Raw genomic sequence first — 14,981 nt, 5'->3', positions numbered from 1 at the left:
AAGACCATCGGCCAATTGAGAATGTACTTTTGTCGGATTGCATCATTTTTCGAAGTAGCAATTTAATAGATTAGAGTAACGAGGTTGTAGATTTACTAAGCACTTCGAAACTTCCTTCGTGTCAACATATCAAGATGGTATTGAATGTATACTAACTAATTATACCTCCGACCCCTTTGAACTTGAAGGACTAGACCTGGCGTCAATCTTTGAGAACTTAGGAAACACCCTACACATAGGCAGAACTGCAAAGACAGTAACTGCTGTCACGGTCACTTTTACTGCCTTCGTCTGGGAGATGCAAGCGAATATAACGACCTGCGTAAATAGGCACCATACGCCCAGGATAAGTGAGATAATCCCTGAGGAACAAAATCAACTTTAGATTATAATCAATCCATATTTTGAATAATACCAACAGTGCCATCGTGTCCAGGTCCAAGTTCTCTTCATCCCATAGTAGACCAGGAGATCTTGGGATTCGTTCACAAAGCCTGCCTTCGGTTTGTCTGGGTCCGCAGAGGCAATATCCGGAAGGTCGCCCAATTCGTCAATAAGAAGTAAAGATGTGATGGTCGCGCTTGCATTCAATATGATGGCACCGAACGACGTGATATAGACAGCGGTAAGGGCACGAGGGTTTGCGTTCTGCTTGAAATCGTCATCGTTTGCAACGTCGTGGATGACTGAAAGTAGGCCTGCAGCTACTGCAGCGAGCAAGCTTGTCTATCCAAAGCATTTAGCGAACACATCGTCTATATATTGGGACGGACATACAACGACAGCGGCGCTTGAACAAGTAGATTGCCACCCTTGCCGAGTGTATTCGACAAGTGAAGGGAGCTCATCTGCAGAAAAAGGTCAGTTAACTTTCATTGCCTTGATTATCCAACTTGGACTTACAGCTTAGATCTCTCCGAGACATCGTATGAGGTGTGGCGACGTAGCGGTGTAGTAGACTGATTGACGTGCAGATAAGCAAGGAGGCTTTCAAGTGCAGTTACCAAGGACAGTCACCTGGTATGAAAATGTGCGAACAGGAATCTGAGCAACTATGTCAAGGAACGGATGGTCAAGGGAGATTTACGACTTGGAAGAGCACCCGTGTCTCGACGCCTTGAGGTTAGACGGAGAAATGTGTGAAGTCTGCAAGAATTATGGCCATATATGACAGGACTCAATAGACGCCAAGGGTCGCAAACGCCATGGTACCAACGCACGGAGGATTCGTAACCCCAGACATTCACAAAAACACAACATGTGGGCTCAGAACCATGATCCACGCTGAGTTCAAGTGACAGAGTTTCACAGAAGAGGGTTGAGGCAGATTCCTTCCGATAGAATAGACGCCAACTGCAAGCCTGATAACGGAGAAGCTGTGAGCCACAGATACCAGACATATGAGGCCTGAGGCCCCGTGAAAAAACCGGCATTTCCAAACGCCCGATCACAAAGCAAGGGCGAGCGTGGGGTGAAATGTGAACGTTTGAATGGCGCCAGTGAACCAGAAGATCCGTTTGAACAACGTTTAGAAGCAATTCGAATGGTAGTAAGTAATTCAAGTTGGGAGAAAACGGACTGGGCCGCGGGCGAAGCAAACATGCGTCAACAAACGTTACGCGTCACTTTCACGCGCCACCTTCATCTAACTCACCGTCATGTCGTCCTCTGCATCTACTTCCAAGCCTGTCGAACCAAAAAAAGAGAAAGATAAAGAAGAGGAGAAGACAGAAGAAAAGCCACAAGTTAACACACTGGGCCTGCTGGAGGAAGACGATGAGTTTGAAGAATTCGAGACCGCAGGTACATCCAAACTCTCCGTTACTCTGCTCGCTCTCATTTGAACGCTTGATATCGCAGATTGGGACGATTCCCAAACGGATATGGCACATCTAAATGGTGCCGCTTCCGGTGCAGCAAAGTCTGGTGGTGACAAGCTCTGGGAAGATAATTGGGATGATGACGATATAGAGGATGAATTCAGCGTGCAGTTGAGGTACGTAACTCGACGTGATATCTGCATAATACTTGTAATAATTATTCAACCCCAACTATAGGAATGAACTGGCGAAGACTGGAAAAAGCAGTGGGAACGATATGGAACAATAGGCAACTCCGCGTCCTATCACGCAATATACAGTCACATTTTACGTGAAGTTTATTCGTCAATCTGGTCAATCTGTTATTCATCCAATAATGCTGCGCTTGTCATTAGTTACAGTTTGCACCAGTCGTAAAGTCATCACGAAGCAATATTGCGATCATAAAATCGCGATTACACCGGAACTTTCTTCTCGTCTTCTTCTACTGTCTCTGACGAAGTTTCGCTCTCAATGTCCAATCCCATATGCGAGGTATCAAAGCCCTTCGATTCCAAGTATTGTCGGAACTAAATGATCGTCAAGTGACGTCCAGACGACTGTTTCACCACACTTACAGCGATGTCTTCCTCAATCATACCATCATGACTCAAGGGTTTGATGAAAAAGAAAGTCACGATGGCGCTTAAGATGGCAAGACCACTACCAACCCAGAAAGGACCCGTGTTTCCTCTGGTCGTGTCCTCTCCGCCGAACGCTGCGATGGTCCATCAGGAATTTCCTAGACCACCCAAAATATGAACGTACCATCAATCATTGGAGGGAATGCTGAATACATTAGGATCAGTGTTTGCCAACTGCAAAATGGCTTGGGTCTCACCCCATGTCCCAACGAAAGCGCCGACTTTACCAACGGCTGCGGCTATTCCATAAAATTGTCCCCGAATAGCTGTAGGGCTCGATTTGCTCGCCAGAAGACCGATGTTGTTACCGGGACCTGTTGTTGGTGGCTTAAGAATCTCATCGTAGAGGTCTACGGTTCTTCTCACCCAACTCTCCAAAACTCAAGAAGATGCCATAAACGACCTAGCATGATCTGAATGAGTATATGGCAGAAATGTTGCGAAGAAACTCACGGCAAATGCAGCCACGTGCGAGGCAAGCCTAAACGTTGATCAGCTATCGGTTAACATATGAAGTTGACCTACTTTTCGTAGCACCCGCTCATGATGAACCCGATGATTGCCTGTGCTAGGAGTCCCACAATCTGCGGGCATGTTGTATGTATATGTGCTTATATCTGGGAACAAAACTTACCATAGTCCATTTTGGCCCCAGGAAGTCGACAACGAAAGCTCCAATGATAGTTCCTGTTGTAGGTGAGTAACCCTGCACTTCTCGTCCGCACACATCGCTTTACCTGGGATATAGAAAAGACTGCCGCGAACGGTCAAATTTACGAATGAATAAAGGAGAGGAATAGGTACTTAATAACAACGTTCCATCCAAATACGATGCTAAGCTTCTCAGAGCCGCCAGTAATACTGGTATACTGTCAGATCATTGATCCCCATTAAGACAACAGGCACCTACTTGTTCACCACGGTGGAAGAATATAGTCCGAACTGCACGCTGTTTACTTAGTCCACCGGAAAACGGAGACGGCAGTCTATTACTGACCGGATACCTGAAAACGGGTTAGCAGTCATTTGATGATCGAGATGAAATGCAGGCACTCACACAATGAAATCATATAGGAACCTAGTAGGAGCTATTCAGTACGGAACTTGGCCGTTGAGGAATTACGTACCAGGTAAACGAGATAGCGGCTAACGATACTCCATATCGACGCAGGACAAGCATGTAAGGAATGCGAACCCGCTTCATAGAATCTTTCTTGTATCGCTCAGACTCGTCCATCCGAAGACGCCAGATGAAAACGGCCAATGCAGGGACAACTCCGAGTCCCAAGGAGAGACGCCAAACAGCGCGGAGGTGGTTTTCTCCGAAACTGTCCCATCATCACATTCAGTCGGACAGAAACACACTCAAAGCGGAAGGTGCTTACATCCAGTATAGCACCAAGACAACGAAGGCCGAAACCACAAAACCGAAGTCAATCATGGAATCTGCGCAAGCGTCAGCCAGTGGCATGTTGTTTTAATATCAATCTCCTCACTGGTCGCCAATGTAAACCACCGATGCTGAGCATTCTTACTTATGGTGGATTCTTCAGAATTCTCTGATGCAGCCACAGATCCGCAAGGATACTCTGCGCCGATACCGATACCGAGAAAGAACCTGAATACAGCTATGACCAAATGAAGTTGGACGGAAGGGATGCAACTGACCGGCAAGCAGCAAGCATACTTAGCATTCCATCGACACTGTGATGGGCGCCTGAAGACGCGGCGGACAAAGCTGAGAAGAGCGCGACAATGCCGGTAGCCGACATCTAAAAGTGGTAATCTCAGTCGAGGTGCGGTCGGGTGGGTGTTACGACGGACTGACCATGCCAAATTTGCGCCCAATTTTATCGGATAGATAGCCTGAAGGTATCTTGATAAGATGCAGCGAATTCCTTCGACTCACGACGCACCGAAGACGAGCATCCCAACAACTGTACCAGCAAATGCCAAGCTACTCACGAGAGTGCTATAGTTCTTGGCCTTGATCACTTCATTCCCATAGATACGTTTCAGAACTACCATCTCTTTTGAATGCCGGTTATTCTAAAGAAATGTGAAAAGTACTGACGAGTGTTCACTATCGTTTGCAGTCAGTCGCGGTTGACTTCACTGTAGAGGTATCTAGCTAGGCTCACCACTTCCGATGATGTTATTGGCGTAACCTTGGACCAGGACCCTCAGCCAACATGACCGGAATATAATAGGATGCTCATACCGTCGGAGAACAGCGCGGTTCCACACCTATAGAAAATATTTCAGGGCTTTATGAAAGGAAGACAGTGACAAGCCGGACGTACGCAAAGATTAGGGAAACACTCTTCAGAGGTGCCATCTTAATTTTTGACCGTCTCAGGGAGGGGAAAGAGAGGAGAGTCTTCAGAAGCGTCGCAAGGGACGGACCTACTTTTGAATATTTGTATACTGATCCATGATGATCAATGCATGCTCCATCAACGGCAGATAACAGTCTTCGGCGTTAAGTGTGCTTCTCTGATTTTACTTAGAGCGAACGTGCGTGCGGCGTCGAGCCTGTCCTGCTTCGGATTCGCAGCACTTTCAGACGGGAATCTTCCATAGTTATGCACAGTCCACAGACTTCAAGTTCTCTGCAACTTGAATTTTTCAGCAGCGCTGACCATGTAATAGCTCGAGCTTTCCCCATTTGTTATGGTGCATATCTAGTTCCCCTCACGGCTTGAACAATTACCGACGTACCACTTTCGGTTCCCTATCAGATACCGTCGTGCATAGTCTGAGTCTGAGTCTGAGTCTGGGGTCAAAGCCTGTCGAAGTGCTTACTGGTATATTGACATCCGTGAGCCTATGGCACGAGGACACGGTCCACCATGTGCTACATGCGCTCTGGATGGTGTACTGCATGATAGCAATCTCGCGATCCAAGTATAGAACGCGCTGTGGCGCATTAGTGGCGCGTATGTATATTACTACGCATGGAACGTCAACTGCTCTGCTCTGCTCTGAGAGCACTTTTTCCTATCTGTACAAGCCATTCAAGGCCTCGCTAGTCCTACGATACTTCAAATGGCTGCGTATACTCTGCGCGATCCGCCCAGGAACACAGATTTCAGAGTACGGAAGGATCATAGCTCTGGCTGTCAACGTCACGGTCCCGTGGTCTCCGGGCCATACTGCGATGCTGTAAAGCTTCAGCGTTCCTAAGCCTTTGAAACGTTCAATTCTGTTAATTACCCATGTCACAAAACGCCTCCTTGATACTAACTCTACAGCCGAACAATCCTTGCAACACTACCATCACTGACCAGGAAGACGGCGGTAAAACCGTCTATGAAGTCTACACTCGATACGAACCTTCGACAACAACATTTGTCGAAAATGCAGCCGGAGATGTCATAGCCTCATGGAAGTGGAGAGAAATTCGGTCTGATATTATCACTCTCGGTGGAGCGAGTCCTACGCCCGTCAGTTCGTGGTTGAAGAAGAGCATTGTGCCCTTGAAAGAGTACGTGCCTTTGCATAAAATATGTCGCCTTCCACTGATTTTCTACAGCACTGTCACGTTCGAAGCCCACACAGGGTATAAATACAAATGGAAGGGGAATGGGCCAGGCCTTTCCTTCGAAGTGAGTGTTTATATTCGCGCGCCCCTTTAATTGTATGCTGGAAGCTAACTCGCTTCGTCAAGCTCTACCGTGAAGACGATAAAATACATCCCATTGCCCGCTTCCAGAAACCCTCACGAAACGCGAAGTCAACTCAGACGCCGGCTCGGTTGATATTTGATGAACGCGGTGAAGAGATTAGGGACCTCGTTGTGATATCCTTCCTTGTGCTGGAGAGAAGTCGAAGGGAGACAGAAAATTCTACAGCCTTTATTGTCCAGAGTATGCAGAATCCCCTGTAGTTACAGTGCAAGCCGGTATGCAGAGTCTCCTGTAACTACAGGACGGTAGCGCTGGGGAGATGCGTTCTGCATAGCGAAGAAACCCACTCTGCATACTCCTAGAAAAAAATTACGTATTCGTATATTGCCCCCGTGTCCTTTCACCTTGCCGTCATCATCGCAAACGATGAGGAGACGTCCTCTCGTTGTCCTCCCGATGCCTGGTTATTAAAAGGGATTGACCAGTATTATTATCAAATAAAATGAAAATAGTTAAAATATAGTACAGCATACAAAATGTAGATAAAATGCGGTGCAGGCGGGTGTGGCGGGACGTAAGCGTCGATAGCATCCATGAAGCCTCATGTAGAGGGAAGCAATGATATCGATGGCGCAGTGATCGTTGCGTTATTATTGGGGGGGGGGGGTGATGTGAGCGGGAAAAGACGGGTGTCGGGATAGGGAGCCGGTAGACGATGACCATGGCATCAAGGGGGTAAACAGAGCAATGGTGCATGTTGCCCGGTCCAAATAATGAGGGATGCATGAGTTTGAGGTGGGTGAGTGAGCTGGGCGGCGTACGGGAGGCCGATGTTGGACACGATGCAGCAGGCGGCGGCGGGGGTATCCGTGATCGCATATCCATGAATATGGGTTCGTTCACAACGCCTTTGAGCCCTCATCCAATGCCTCAAATGACACGGTCGTCGTCAGTGTCGTTCACCATCAACATCCCGACCTTGCTCTCGCCCTCCTGCCCGTCCCTAGCACACCCCTGCTTCCACTCCATCCCCAGCCTGCTATTTGGCATGGTCACGCCCTATACTCGAGTCCTCCCTACCCCTCACGCCATCGTCGTCATCCTGGTCGTCGTGATGGTTGGCTTTGGATCCATACGCCCTCCTGGCGGCAGATGGAGGCGGATCTTTAGTTATCGAGTGAATGAGGCATCGTTAATGCATTCGGAAGCTGTGGTGAATGGCGATTGGCCCCGATTTCGATGTGGAGGATGCTAGGTGGGTCGCAACGGCACCAGGACCGGGCTTAATGGCGGCGGCAAGAATTGGTGGGCGCTGTAGTAAAAAGGCAATGGTGGTAGTGCACTTCTCCATCATTTGGAAGGGGAAAATTATGCTGCCTTGCAGGAGGGCTTACGCGCAGGCGAGTGGGGCTTGATGCGCGATATCCAGGCCATCCAGGGGCCACCAGATGGATCAAAAGTACCTATAAAACCTATATTAGCATTAAAAATAATGAAATATACCTTCATTTCCATTCAAACAAGTAGTGGGGGCAAGCAGGCGACTACACCATGGACCGATGGTGAGAAGGTGAGACGAGAAAAGAAGGGGGACAGCCACTCGATCAGTATCCGGTTTACCGGACCGGAGCGATTGAGCGAGCGGAATGGATGCTCGGGATGTATCCTCTGCTCGAATCCTTTGCTCCGAAGCCCCCAAAGCTGACGGAATATACTATACAAATAATCTAGTATACATTTGTGTACTTTTTATAGTATATAATCTATCCCAACCTTGATTTATCTGCCATTTATGGTGAATATCACGCATTTTAGGACATTTCAAAGATGCATCATTTGTACACAGATATGTGCAATCTTTCCAAGGGTAAGAATGGTTGAAAATAAAATTTTATGTATGACATTGTCCAAAGCAGGTGTCCGATCCATGGTGATCTGCCTTTATGTGCCTTGTAATTGCATTTCTCGTTGAAGTGAACTCATAAAAGAACATTACATGCACAATCTCATCTGGTGCAATTTTGTCTGACTGAGGTATATTTCCGCCAGGGCAGATATACATTGTGACACATATCACTCCAAATAAGTATGGACCATGCCTCTCTGGGAAATATACTTCAATTTAAGCATGTACTGTGAGGTATGCCTTTTACACATGCCTCTGGCATACTTTTGAGATCATAATTCATGTCTACATTAGCACAGGATGGAAAACATGCACAGAGAAGATGACTAGAACATTAAAGAAGCTAATAAACATTTTGAATTATATTTTCAAGCACTGAGAGAATTTCGGGACTGTACAATCTCGACCTATTTGCTTACTGTGGTCCCTGTGAATGGGGGTGTTTCGGAAAACTCCGGAAAACGTCAGAGTACTTCTTGTCCTTAGTATCCATACATTATATGGTACAAACAAGATAGAGCAATTATACACTGCTTCTTTTGTCATATTTTAATTGAATAAGTGCAATATACTGTCTACTATCCCAAAATTCGCCCGCTTTCGCAATTTCCAAACCGTATACCAAACTGGGAATGGTATATTCACACGGTCTGTGCATCCATGCCGATGCGCATTCAGTCAAATATATGGTAAGGGCAGGTGTAGAAGTAGTTTGGAAGCAGTACTAGTAAGTATATCAAATAATATTTTCTGAGCCTGCTCTTCTTTGGCCCCCCTAGCAATGAGCAGAAGGGCGGAAAATTCAATATCCCAGTTGCCACCCAGTATCAGCCAGTATCAAAACGGGAGCATTGAATATCATGTGAGCACCAAAATGATGTCAATAATTAATCGTTGGCGATTGTACCCACCGTTTTGGGGGCTGTGGGCGGAGGGGCGGAGGGTGGGGGAGGGTATTGTGGCGTAATTAGGATGTGGGAAAATTACAGGACCCTGAGTATGCAGAGCGTTGTGCGCAGCTCTTCCGACTCTGCATACTCCATTCGCCTGTAGTTACAGGCAACTCTGCATACCAGGCTGCACTGTAACTACAGGGCCACTCTGCATAATATGGATGCTATAGCCTCCGTGTTGCCTATTAGTTATCATTCTGATTTCTGCTAACAAAACTCGGAAAGTACAAATAACTTGCGGACGATGCTAATAATAGATTCTTATCTCAAACATCCTTACACTGCCACATTGGTGCTGGTTCTTTATTCTGTTCGCGCCATCGTCGCCTCAACATGAGCTCGTACCCCACCTTCCCAATCATCCCAACATATACTCAAAACCACAGTATCTCGTCCCAATGGAAACACTTCCTTCCCAGGATCCCCCTTTCTCACACGAATTCCATTTGCACCACGGGACTTGGATTCAGGCCACGCTTTATGCCACCTCAGAACCCCCTCCTGCTTGAACCCCATCCTCTTCGCTGTCCTAATACTAGCGACATTGGCTGCACTGGCCTGCCAAACCACTCTCCGCAAGCCAAGGCCACCATCCTCAGGAAGATCAAGTGAGTGTTTCAAGAGGATCCCGATCGCGTTGGACGTTACATGCGTCCTCTGGAACGCCGGAGCGATAATCACGAAGATTTCTGCGACCAAGTCTTGGGCTGACGAGGTTCAATAGCCGATGACTCCTGCGTATCCCTCCTCCTTGGTTCTGTCATACACCGCGAACATAATCGTCCCCTTATCTTCCGCCTTCTCGTTCTGGAAAGTGGCCATAAACTCTTCTTCATCCTTGAACGGACCCATGGGGATGAAATCGTAGCTGCTGACATCAGAGCAGGCTGTAATTAGTAGTTTCGTGTGAACAGCGAACTTGATACATCATGAGCGTCAATATATCTTCAAGCCCACTGGCTTACATCGAAAGGAACCAACTTGACGCGCTCGCTCTCCAATACCGCCGGGATGGGAAAGCAGAACTTATTCGCTGGAGCCATCTCTTGAAGTGATGCGCAAGGGGGAAATGGACAGCCCATGACTCGTTACCTTGCCTGTCAAGGTCTCTGTGGGTCTACGAATGCCATCCGAATCATTCCAAATGCTGCTAGGATACCAAGTAACGTGATATTACGACAAAATCACGACAGTTCTCGGTAACCCACTCCACTCCCCCAGGGGCATACAACCAATTGCTGCACTGCGTTTTATCCAGGACACAACGTTCCACATACGTATGCTCAGCAGGTCCCCTATCCATCGGCGAAAGACTCATGCTGGCGTACGCGATTATACGGTGAAAAACGTCTGTCTTCTCCTTGGAGCGTGCGATAATAATTTGCTCACATACACATAGTCTACCATTGAGAACAATGGATATCGACGTTATACCTTTGCAGAGTCTGAGTGATAAGCGCTAGCTCTTACACTTGCACCATTGTCCCTCACGTAAGCTTAATCCAACGGAAGCCATGCCCCGTAGACCGTATTGCACAAATTGATGCTGCAACACGACTAGGCTGGAAAGTATTGGCAGCCTTGCGATGTTCAATGTCAACGCGACGAGGTGAGCACTTTATCGTTTCACCAGTAAACTAGATATCGTCAGACCAATACCGCGGCGAATAGCTTTGTACCTTACCGAAAGCTGTATCAGCTGCTCGTGATGCTTTCGAGCGAAGCCATTAACGAAAACAGCCTCTCCTGTTGATGCATGTATTTCTATTTCCGCAATTTGTTCACCTCAATATGTACTTGTAGTTTCCAAGTGCGAATATGAATTGGCTTTACCACATCAAATTAGATATCTTCTTAACTATGAAAGGAGACCGCTAGGCAATTGCAAGCAAAGTTACCTTGCTTGCCAAGGTCTCTCCAGGTCTATTACCCGCGCTTCTTGATCGCAGACTCAACTTATACACCGGCTCAGTTGATATTTGACGAACGCGGTGAAGAGATTAGGGACCTCGTTGTGATATCCTTCCTTGTGCTGGAGAAAAGTCGAAGGACGAGAGAGCATTCTATTATGAATAGGGCGGATGTTCTGACCCAGCCAGCCTTTGGAGCATTATGACCGTCAATTCGCTTAGTCTGATCATGCATCATGCAATGCCAGTGACATATCAAGAGTACTGCAGTTTTTAACTTTCAAATGTCGAGTCTACATACATTGATTAGATATATGATACATGTACATGAAAAGCCCTCCGAAACTATTACACTAAACTAAACAATCATCACTGACCAACACTGGAACATAACACGCGCGGATTGAGGTTAACGGAACGCGCCCCACGATACCAGTGACTCAGTTGAAAGTTGGCACATCGAAAACATCCGGGCGATCTGACAGAGTCATAAGTATTGTACACAAAATAACCCATGAACCATACCTTGTCCATTGGCATAAATGTAATCCTTCTCCTTCTGCGCGAGGTGCTTGAAATAACTCTCGGTCTCATGTGCTGTTACAGCAACCTTAGGATTGGTGAGAGCACCTCCGCGGACAGCAGCTTGGGCAATGTGATAGCGAGATGTACGATTAGAAAGCATCATCTATGAAATATGTTCAGGACACCCTTCAATCAAAATCGAAACCAAACTCACATCAAATGGCGAAGTCGTCGTGCCCTCTTCATTGTATCCTTCGATTGTTACCCTGTCAAGTCTGGGTCGGCCAAACAACAATCCCTTCAACTCAATGGGGTATCCATGGTAGTTGAAGTGAATGGGTTTGTCCTCGGTGAACAAAGTATTAAAGGCGTTTTTAGACAATGCATGAGGGTGCAAGCCTGTGGCGGCCAGAATCATCAGATCAGTGACATTCACTACGCGTACGCGAAGATCAGGAGTATATTTGCGGAGAAGAGAGGCCGCTGCGATGACTTCAAAGGTAACTTCAACGCCGATACCGACGAGAACACTGCGGTGGAGAATAATATTGAGCAAAATGGAACGAGAAATAGCAAACTGACGTACACGTCAGGGTCGACGCCATCATCAACACTGGCGAACTTCCAGACCGAGGCGCCGGCGACACAATGCTATTGGATGAGTATTTAGACATTCATACTTGGCACTTGGTATGAGATGAACTTACTCGGTCGGCTTCTTCGGCTGAGAGCCAGACAGGCGTAGGCTGCTTGCTACCGACCATCAGGTTGACGTAGTTCTTGGCCCTAAGGCAGTGGGAGACCGTGGACAAGAAGCAATTGGCATCAGGGGGAAGATATACACGGGCGGAGATAGACTTGAGATTGAGTACGGCGCCGATGAACGACGGATTCTGATGTGAGAAACCATTGTGCTCCTGCCTCGTCCATGTCGACGTCTCGAGATAGTTGATAGATCCCACATCTTGCCTCCAAGATGTCTCAGCAGCCTAGGAACAATAGCTTGAGAAATACACAACCAGGTAATGGTGGATACGACGCACCATTTTCGCAAACTTGGCGTACTGCACCATCATTGTGTGCACGATACCCAAGAAGGCTTCATAACTGGGGAAGAGACCGGTTCGTCCGGTGAGCGTATATCCTTGGAGCATACCTTGGCAAGTGTGCTCGGACAGAATCTCGACGACTAAAGGGTTATGAGAAGACGTAATCTAATGCTGGCAACACTAACCTCGACCGCCGCTTGCTCTGGAAGCGATATCCCATTGGAAATTACGACCACTGTTCTCGAGAACAGCATCAAGTTTATTGGAAACAAGCTCATCTGGAGAGAAAATCCTGAACGTAGAAGGATTCCTAGGGGAGAGATGAGGGATCGGCATGTGGTGTTTTGAACCATCAACTTACTGATTGACAACCTCCTTCAAAAACCTTCCAATGGCCTTCATGCAACTTTCCTGCGATCCCTTCTCTACGGCCAGATCACTCCACTCAGGAAGATCGAGTGGTACATACGCCTTGTAACTCTCCTTCTTCTGGCCGAGCTTCTTCTCAGAGTCGTCAGGAATAATGCTGAGGATGTCATCTACAGGAGCACCCTCAGTAGTGAATAACTCCTCTGGCTTGTAGCTCTTCAACCATCTCTGTAACGCCGCAAGTTCTTCCGCAGAGGTCTTGGCATTCGGCAATGGAACCTGGTGAGAGTGGAAAGACCCCTCTATAAGTTCACCGTGAAACGATTTGGGTCCAGCTAGACCCTTGGGAGTGCGAAGGATTATGACAGGCCAGCGGGGCTTGACGATCGGGTTACCGGTCCGAGCAGCTGTTTGAATTGTCTTGATCTCGGCCAATGCCCATTCCATAGACGCAGCAAGATCGTTGTCAATGTTGTCAATATCGGAAACGATGCGCGCTTGATAACCATACCCGCTGTTCCAACAAGGTTAGGATCAACTGAAAAAAGACATGGAAAGGAGAACAGTACGTGAAAAGGGCGGTCATCTCCTTGTCATCCATCGTTCCATAGATGGTACGTTCCGAAATCTTGAAGCCATTAACGTGAATGATCGGGAGAACCGCACCAGACTCGGCAGGGTCGATGTACTTGAATCCGTGCCACGCTGTAGCAGTGGGGCCAGTCTCGGCTTCACCATCACCGACGACACAAGCTACGACTAGGTCCGGCTTATCCATGACTGCTCCAAAGGAAACGCTAAGCGCGTATCCCAACTCCCCGCCTTCATGGATAGCTCCCGGAGTTTCTGCATTAATGTGACTAGAAAGGCGCCAGTCAGGGCATGAATCAGAGGATGAAAGAAAACTGGAAGTCACCTCGGGAATCCGCCCGGAGCACTGAACTTTGAGATCAGCCCTCGAAGGCCTTTGTAATCTCGAGTATATTCTGGGAGAAAGACACTCATGGAGTCTTCGAGCCATAGACAAGACAGAATAGCGGGAGCGCCGTGTCCTAATACGCATCTCATGTGAGTAATAAAGTACAAAAAGAGGTAGAAGTATTTCTGACCAGGACCAACAACGTACAACGCCTCCAAGCCGGTCTTGCGGATGATTCTATTCAAATGGGCGTACACCATTACAAGACCAGGACACGTTCCCCAATGACCGAGAAGACGCGGTTTGATGTTCTCATATGTGAGAGCCTTCTCGCAGAGAACATTGTCCTTTAAGAAAATCATTGCTATGAATGGTGGTGATAAGTCATCGTTGCAACGCGTCGTGTTGGCTCACCTGCAGCAATATAGTCGGCTGCACGCCTGAACCTTTGAACAGCCTTCAGTTCATCAGCAGGCAGGTAGTTATGGGTGTTCAACTTGACGCTAAAGTCAAGGAACGCTTCAGGGAGCTGCGAAGGGTCTGGCAAAGGATTGGGTTGAAACAAGACTTGGCCAGGCATTGCAGGAGAAGAATAGGTAGATAGTAGAAAGAAAGGAGTTTGACAACCAAACGGGCCATTCCATGGTGAGGCTTTATATAACCAACGTTTAGCTGGAAAGGTGATATCATTGGAGGAACGAACCTTGTAGTGATTTGCCTAGGCCCTTCTATGGGACCCCTGACACCTTCACCTCGGGTCGACGTATCAGAAAATTCCTGCGTTTTGCAGTTTACTTTCTACAAGCAGAGTGAACTGTATTGCCGCTAGGGCTTATTGTTTTACGTCCCTAGTCAGCGGATCCAAGCTGTAAGCCTATTGATATCGGTCGGAATCGTCTTTTCAATGAATGTTATTGCACAGAACGGAAGGGTGTTCCTACTCCCTATCGCAGCCTATCGCAACCCCTCGCGGTTGATACTTTGCAATAGGCCCGACAAAAAAATGCACATGCAAATGCTTAACCAGAGCTAAATCGTGCATGATAGTACCTATTTGGGGCAAGAGCTTTGATATATTTAAGTATGAATTGAGACATACCAAGCTAGCGAGGTTCGGGAACTCGGGCTCGCGGAGTTGTTACTGACAGTTGAGGAATTGCTTGGTTTCTTGGTCTGGGCCAGGATACGAAGATCCGCCCTCAGCGTACGTGCCATATA

The 14,981-nt window shown here is 47.5% G+C and overlaps 7 protein-coding genes across 7 annotated transcripts; 3 read left to right on the top strand and 4 right to left on the bottom strand.

The window, feature by feature from the left end:
* Positions 1-116: 116 nt before the first annotated feature.
* On the bottom strand, positions 117-1,004 carry EV420DRAFT_68891 (uncharacterized protein). The gene is made up of 4 exons (XM_060483090.1): positions 904-1,004; positions 778-848; positions 420-726; positions 117-362 (listed from the first exon to the last, which is right to left on the bottom strand). The coding sequence occupies exons 1-4, from the start codon at positions 923-925 to the stop codon at positions 160-162; spliced, it is 603 nt and encodes a 200-aa protein (XP_060339616.1). The 5' UTR covers positions 926-1,004; the 3' UTR covers positions 117-159.
* Positions 1,005-1,658: 654 nt separating this feature from the next.
* EV420DRAFT_1472981 (DSS1/SEM1 family-domain-containing protein) lies at positions 1,659-2,109 on the top strand (the record flags this gene model as incomplete). The annotated part of the gene is made up of 3 exons (XM_060469098.1): positions 1,659-1,803; positions 1,861-1,996; positions 2,058-2,109. 3 exons carry the CDS (start codon positions 1,659-1,661, stop codon positions 2,107-2,109), a joined length of 333 nt encoding a protein of 110 aa, XP_060339615.1.
* A 40-nt stretch (positions 2,110-2,149) lies between these two features.
* On the bottom strand, positions 2,150-5,005 carry EV420DRAFT_68656 (major facilitator superfamily domain-containing protein). The gene is made up of 23 exons (XM_060483087.1): positions 4,807-5,005; positions 4,725-4,750; positions 4,645-4,671; positions 4,578-4,586; positions 4,420-4,524; positions 4,332-4,369; positions 4,172-4,275; positions 4,000-4,121; positions 3,889-3,949; positions 3,631-3,831; positions 3,561-3,581; positions 3,501-3,507; positions 3,414-3,445; positions 3,308-3,364; positions 3,241-3,257; positions 3,138-3,190; positions 3,029-3,087; positions 2,957-2,984; positions 2,870-2,906; positions 2,701-2,817; positions 2,628-2,648; positions 2,438-2,577; positions 2,150-2,389 (listed from the first exon to the last, which is right to left on the bottom strand). The coding sequence occupies exons 1-23, from the start codon at positions 4,839-4,841 to the stop codon at positions 2,276-2,278; spliced, it is 1,431 nt and encodes a 476-aa protein (XP_060339614.1). The 5' UTR covers positions 4,842-5,005; the 3' UTR covers positions 2,150-2,275.
* A 393-nt stretch (positions 5,006-5,398) lies between these two features.
* On the top strand, positions 5,399-6,469 carry EV420DRAFT_68894 (uncharacterized protein). Its single transcript, XM_060483091.1, has 3 exons — positions 5,399-5,990; positions 6,039-6,111; positions 6,174-6,469. The coding sequence occupies exons 1-3, from the start codon at positions 5,722-5,724 to the stop codon at positions 6,390-6,392; spliced, it is 561 nt and encodes a 186-aa protein (XP_060339613.1). The 5' UTR covers positions 5,399-5,721; the 3' UTR covers positions 6,393-6,469.
* On the top strand, positions 6,470-8,003 carry EV420DRAFT_1661857 (uncharacterized protein; the record flags this gene model as incomplete). Its single annotated transcript, XM_060478926.1, has 4 exons — positions 6,470-7,345; positions 7,517-7,702; positions 7,888-7,927; positions 7,948-8,003. Exons 1-4 carry the CDS (start codon positions 6,887-6,889, stop codon positions 8,001-8,003), a joined length of 741 nt encoding a protein of 246 aa, XP_060339612.1. The 5' UTR covers positions 6,470-6,886.
* A 1,291-nt stretch (positions 8,004-9,294) lies between these two features.
* Positions 9,295-10,034, bottom strand: EV420DRAFT_1472977 (uncharacterized protein; the record flags this gene model as incomplete). Its single annotated transcript, XM_060469097.1, has 3 exons — positions 9,295-9,648; positions 9,724-9,909; positions 9,957-10,034. 3 exons carry the CDS (start codon positions 10,032-10,034, stop codon positions 9,295-9,297), a joined length of 618 nt encoding a protein of 205 aa, XP_060339611.1.
* Positions 10,035-11,144: 1,110 nt separating this feature from the next.
* Positions 11,145-14,631, bottom strand: EV420DRAFT_68379 (phosphoketolase). Its single transcript, XM_060483082.1, has 12 exons — positions 14,178-14,631; positions 13,954-14,127; positions 13,761-13,896; positions 13,414-13,704; positions 12,837-13,358; positions 12,661-12,785; positions 12,470-12,615; positions 12,134-12,415; positions 12,013-12,077; positions 11,641-11,956; positions 11,427-11,589; positions 11,145-11,379 (listed from the first exon to the last, which is right to left on the bottom strand). The coding sequence occupies exons 1-12, from the start codon at positions 14,341-14,343 to the stop codon at positions 11,342-11,344; spliced, it is 2,424 nt and encodes an 807-aa protein (XP_060339610.1). The 5' UTR covers positions 14,344-14,631; the 3' UTR covers positions 11,145-11,341.
* Positions 14,632-14,981: the final 350 nt, after the last annotated feature.

This window comes from Desarmillaria tabescens (genome assembly GCF_030435595.1).
Source record: "Desarmillaria tabescens strain CCBAS 213 chromosome Unknown EV420scaffold_1, whole genome shotgun sequence".
Taxonomy (NCBI): domain Eukaryota; kingdom Fungi; phylum Basidiomycota; class Agaricomycetes; order Agaricales; family Physalacriaceae; genus Desarmillaria; species Desarmillaria tabescens.
Note: the sequence above shows the minus strand (reverse complement) of the source record. Positions and strands in the feature narration are given on the sequence as shown.

Coding starts and splice junctions, on each gene's coding strand:
- EV420DRAFT_68891 (XM_060483090.1), bottom strand. CDS start 925: ATGTCTCGGAGAGATCTAAGCT. Junction 727..777: donor GTTCAAGCGCCGCTGTCGTT/GTATGTCCGTCC, acceptor TGCTTTGGATAG/ACAAGCTTGCTCGCTGCAGT. Junction 363..419: donor GACCTGGACACGATGGCACT/GTTGGTATTATT, acceptor TTTGTTCCTCAG/GGATTATCTCACTTATCCTG.
- EV420DRAFT_68656 (XM_060483087.1), bottom strand. CDS start 4,841: ATGGCACCTCTGAAGAGTGTTTCCCTAATCTTTGC. Junction 4,122..4,171: donor AGTATGCTTGCTGCTTGCCG/GTCAGTTGCATC, acceptor AGCTGTATTCAG/GTTCTTTCTCGGTATCGGTA. Junction 3,582..3,630: donor GCCGCTATCTCGTTTACCTG/GTACGTAATTCC, acceptor AGCTCCTACTAG/GTTCCTATATGATTTCATTG.
- EV420DRAFT_68894 (XM_060483091.1), top strand. CDS start 5,722: ATGTCACAAAACGCCTCCTTGATACTAACTCTACAGCCGAACAATCCT. Junction 5,991..6,038: donor AGCATTGTGCCCTTGAAAGA/GTACGTGCCTTT, acceptor GATTTTCTACAG/CACTGTCACGTTCGAAGCCC. Junction 6,112..6,173: donor GGCCAGGCCTTTCCTTCGAA/GTGAGTGTTTAT, acceptor CGCTTCGTCAAG/CTCTACCGTGAAGACGATAA.
- EV420DRAFT_68379 (XM_060483082.1), bottom strand. CDS start 14,343: ATGCCTGGCCAAGTCTTGTTTCAACCCAATCCTTTGCCAGACCCTTCG. Junction 12,078..12,133: donor CAGCCGAAGAAGCCGACCGA/GTAAGTTCATCT, acceptor CTCATCCAATAG/CATTGTGTCGCCGGCGCCTC. Junction 11,380..11,426: donor CATTTATGCCAATGGACAAG/GTATGGTTCATG, acceptor TGACTCTGTCAG/ATCGCCCGGATGTTTTCGAT.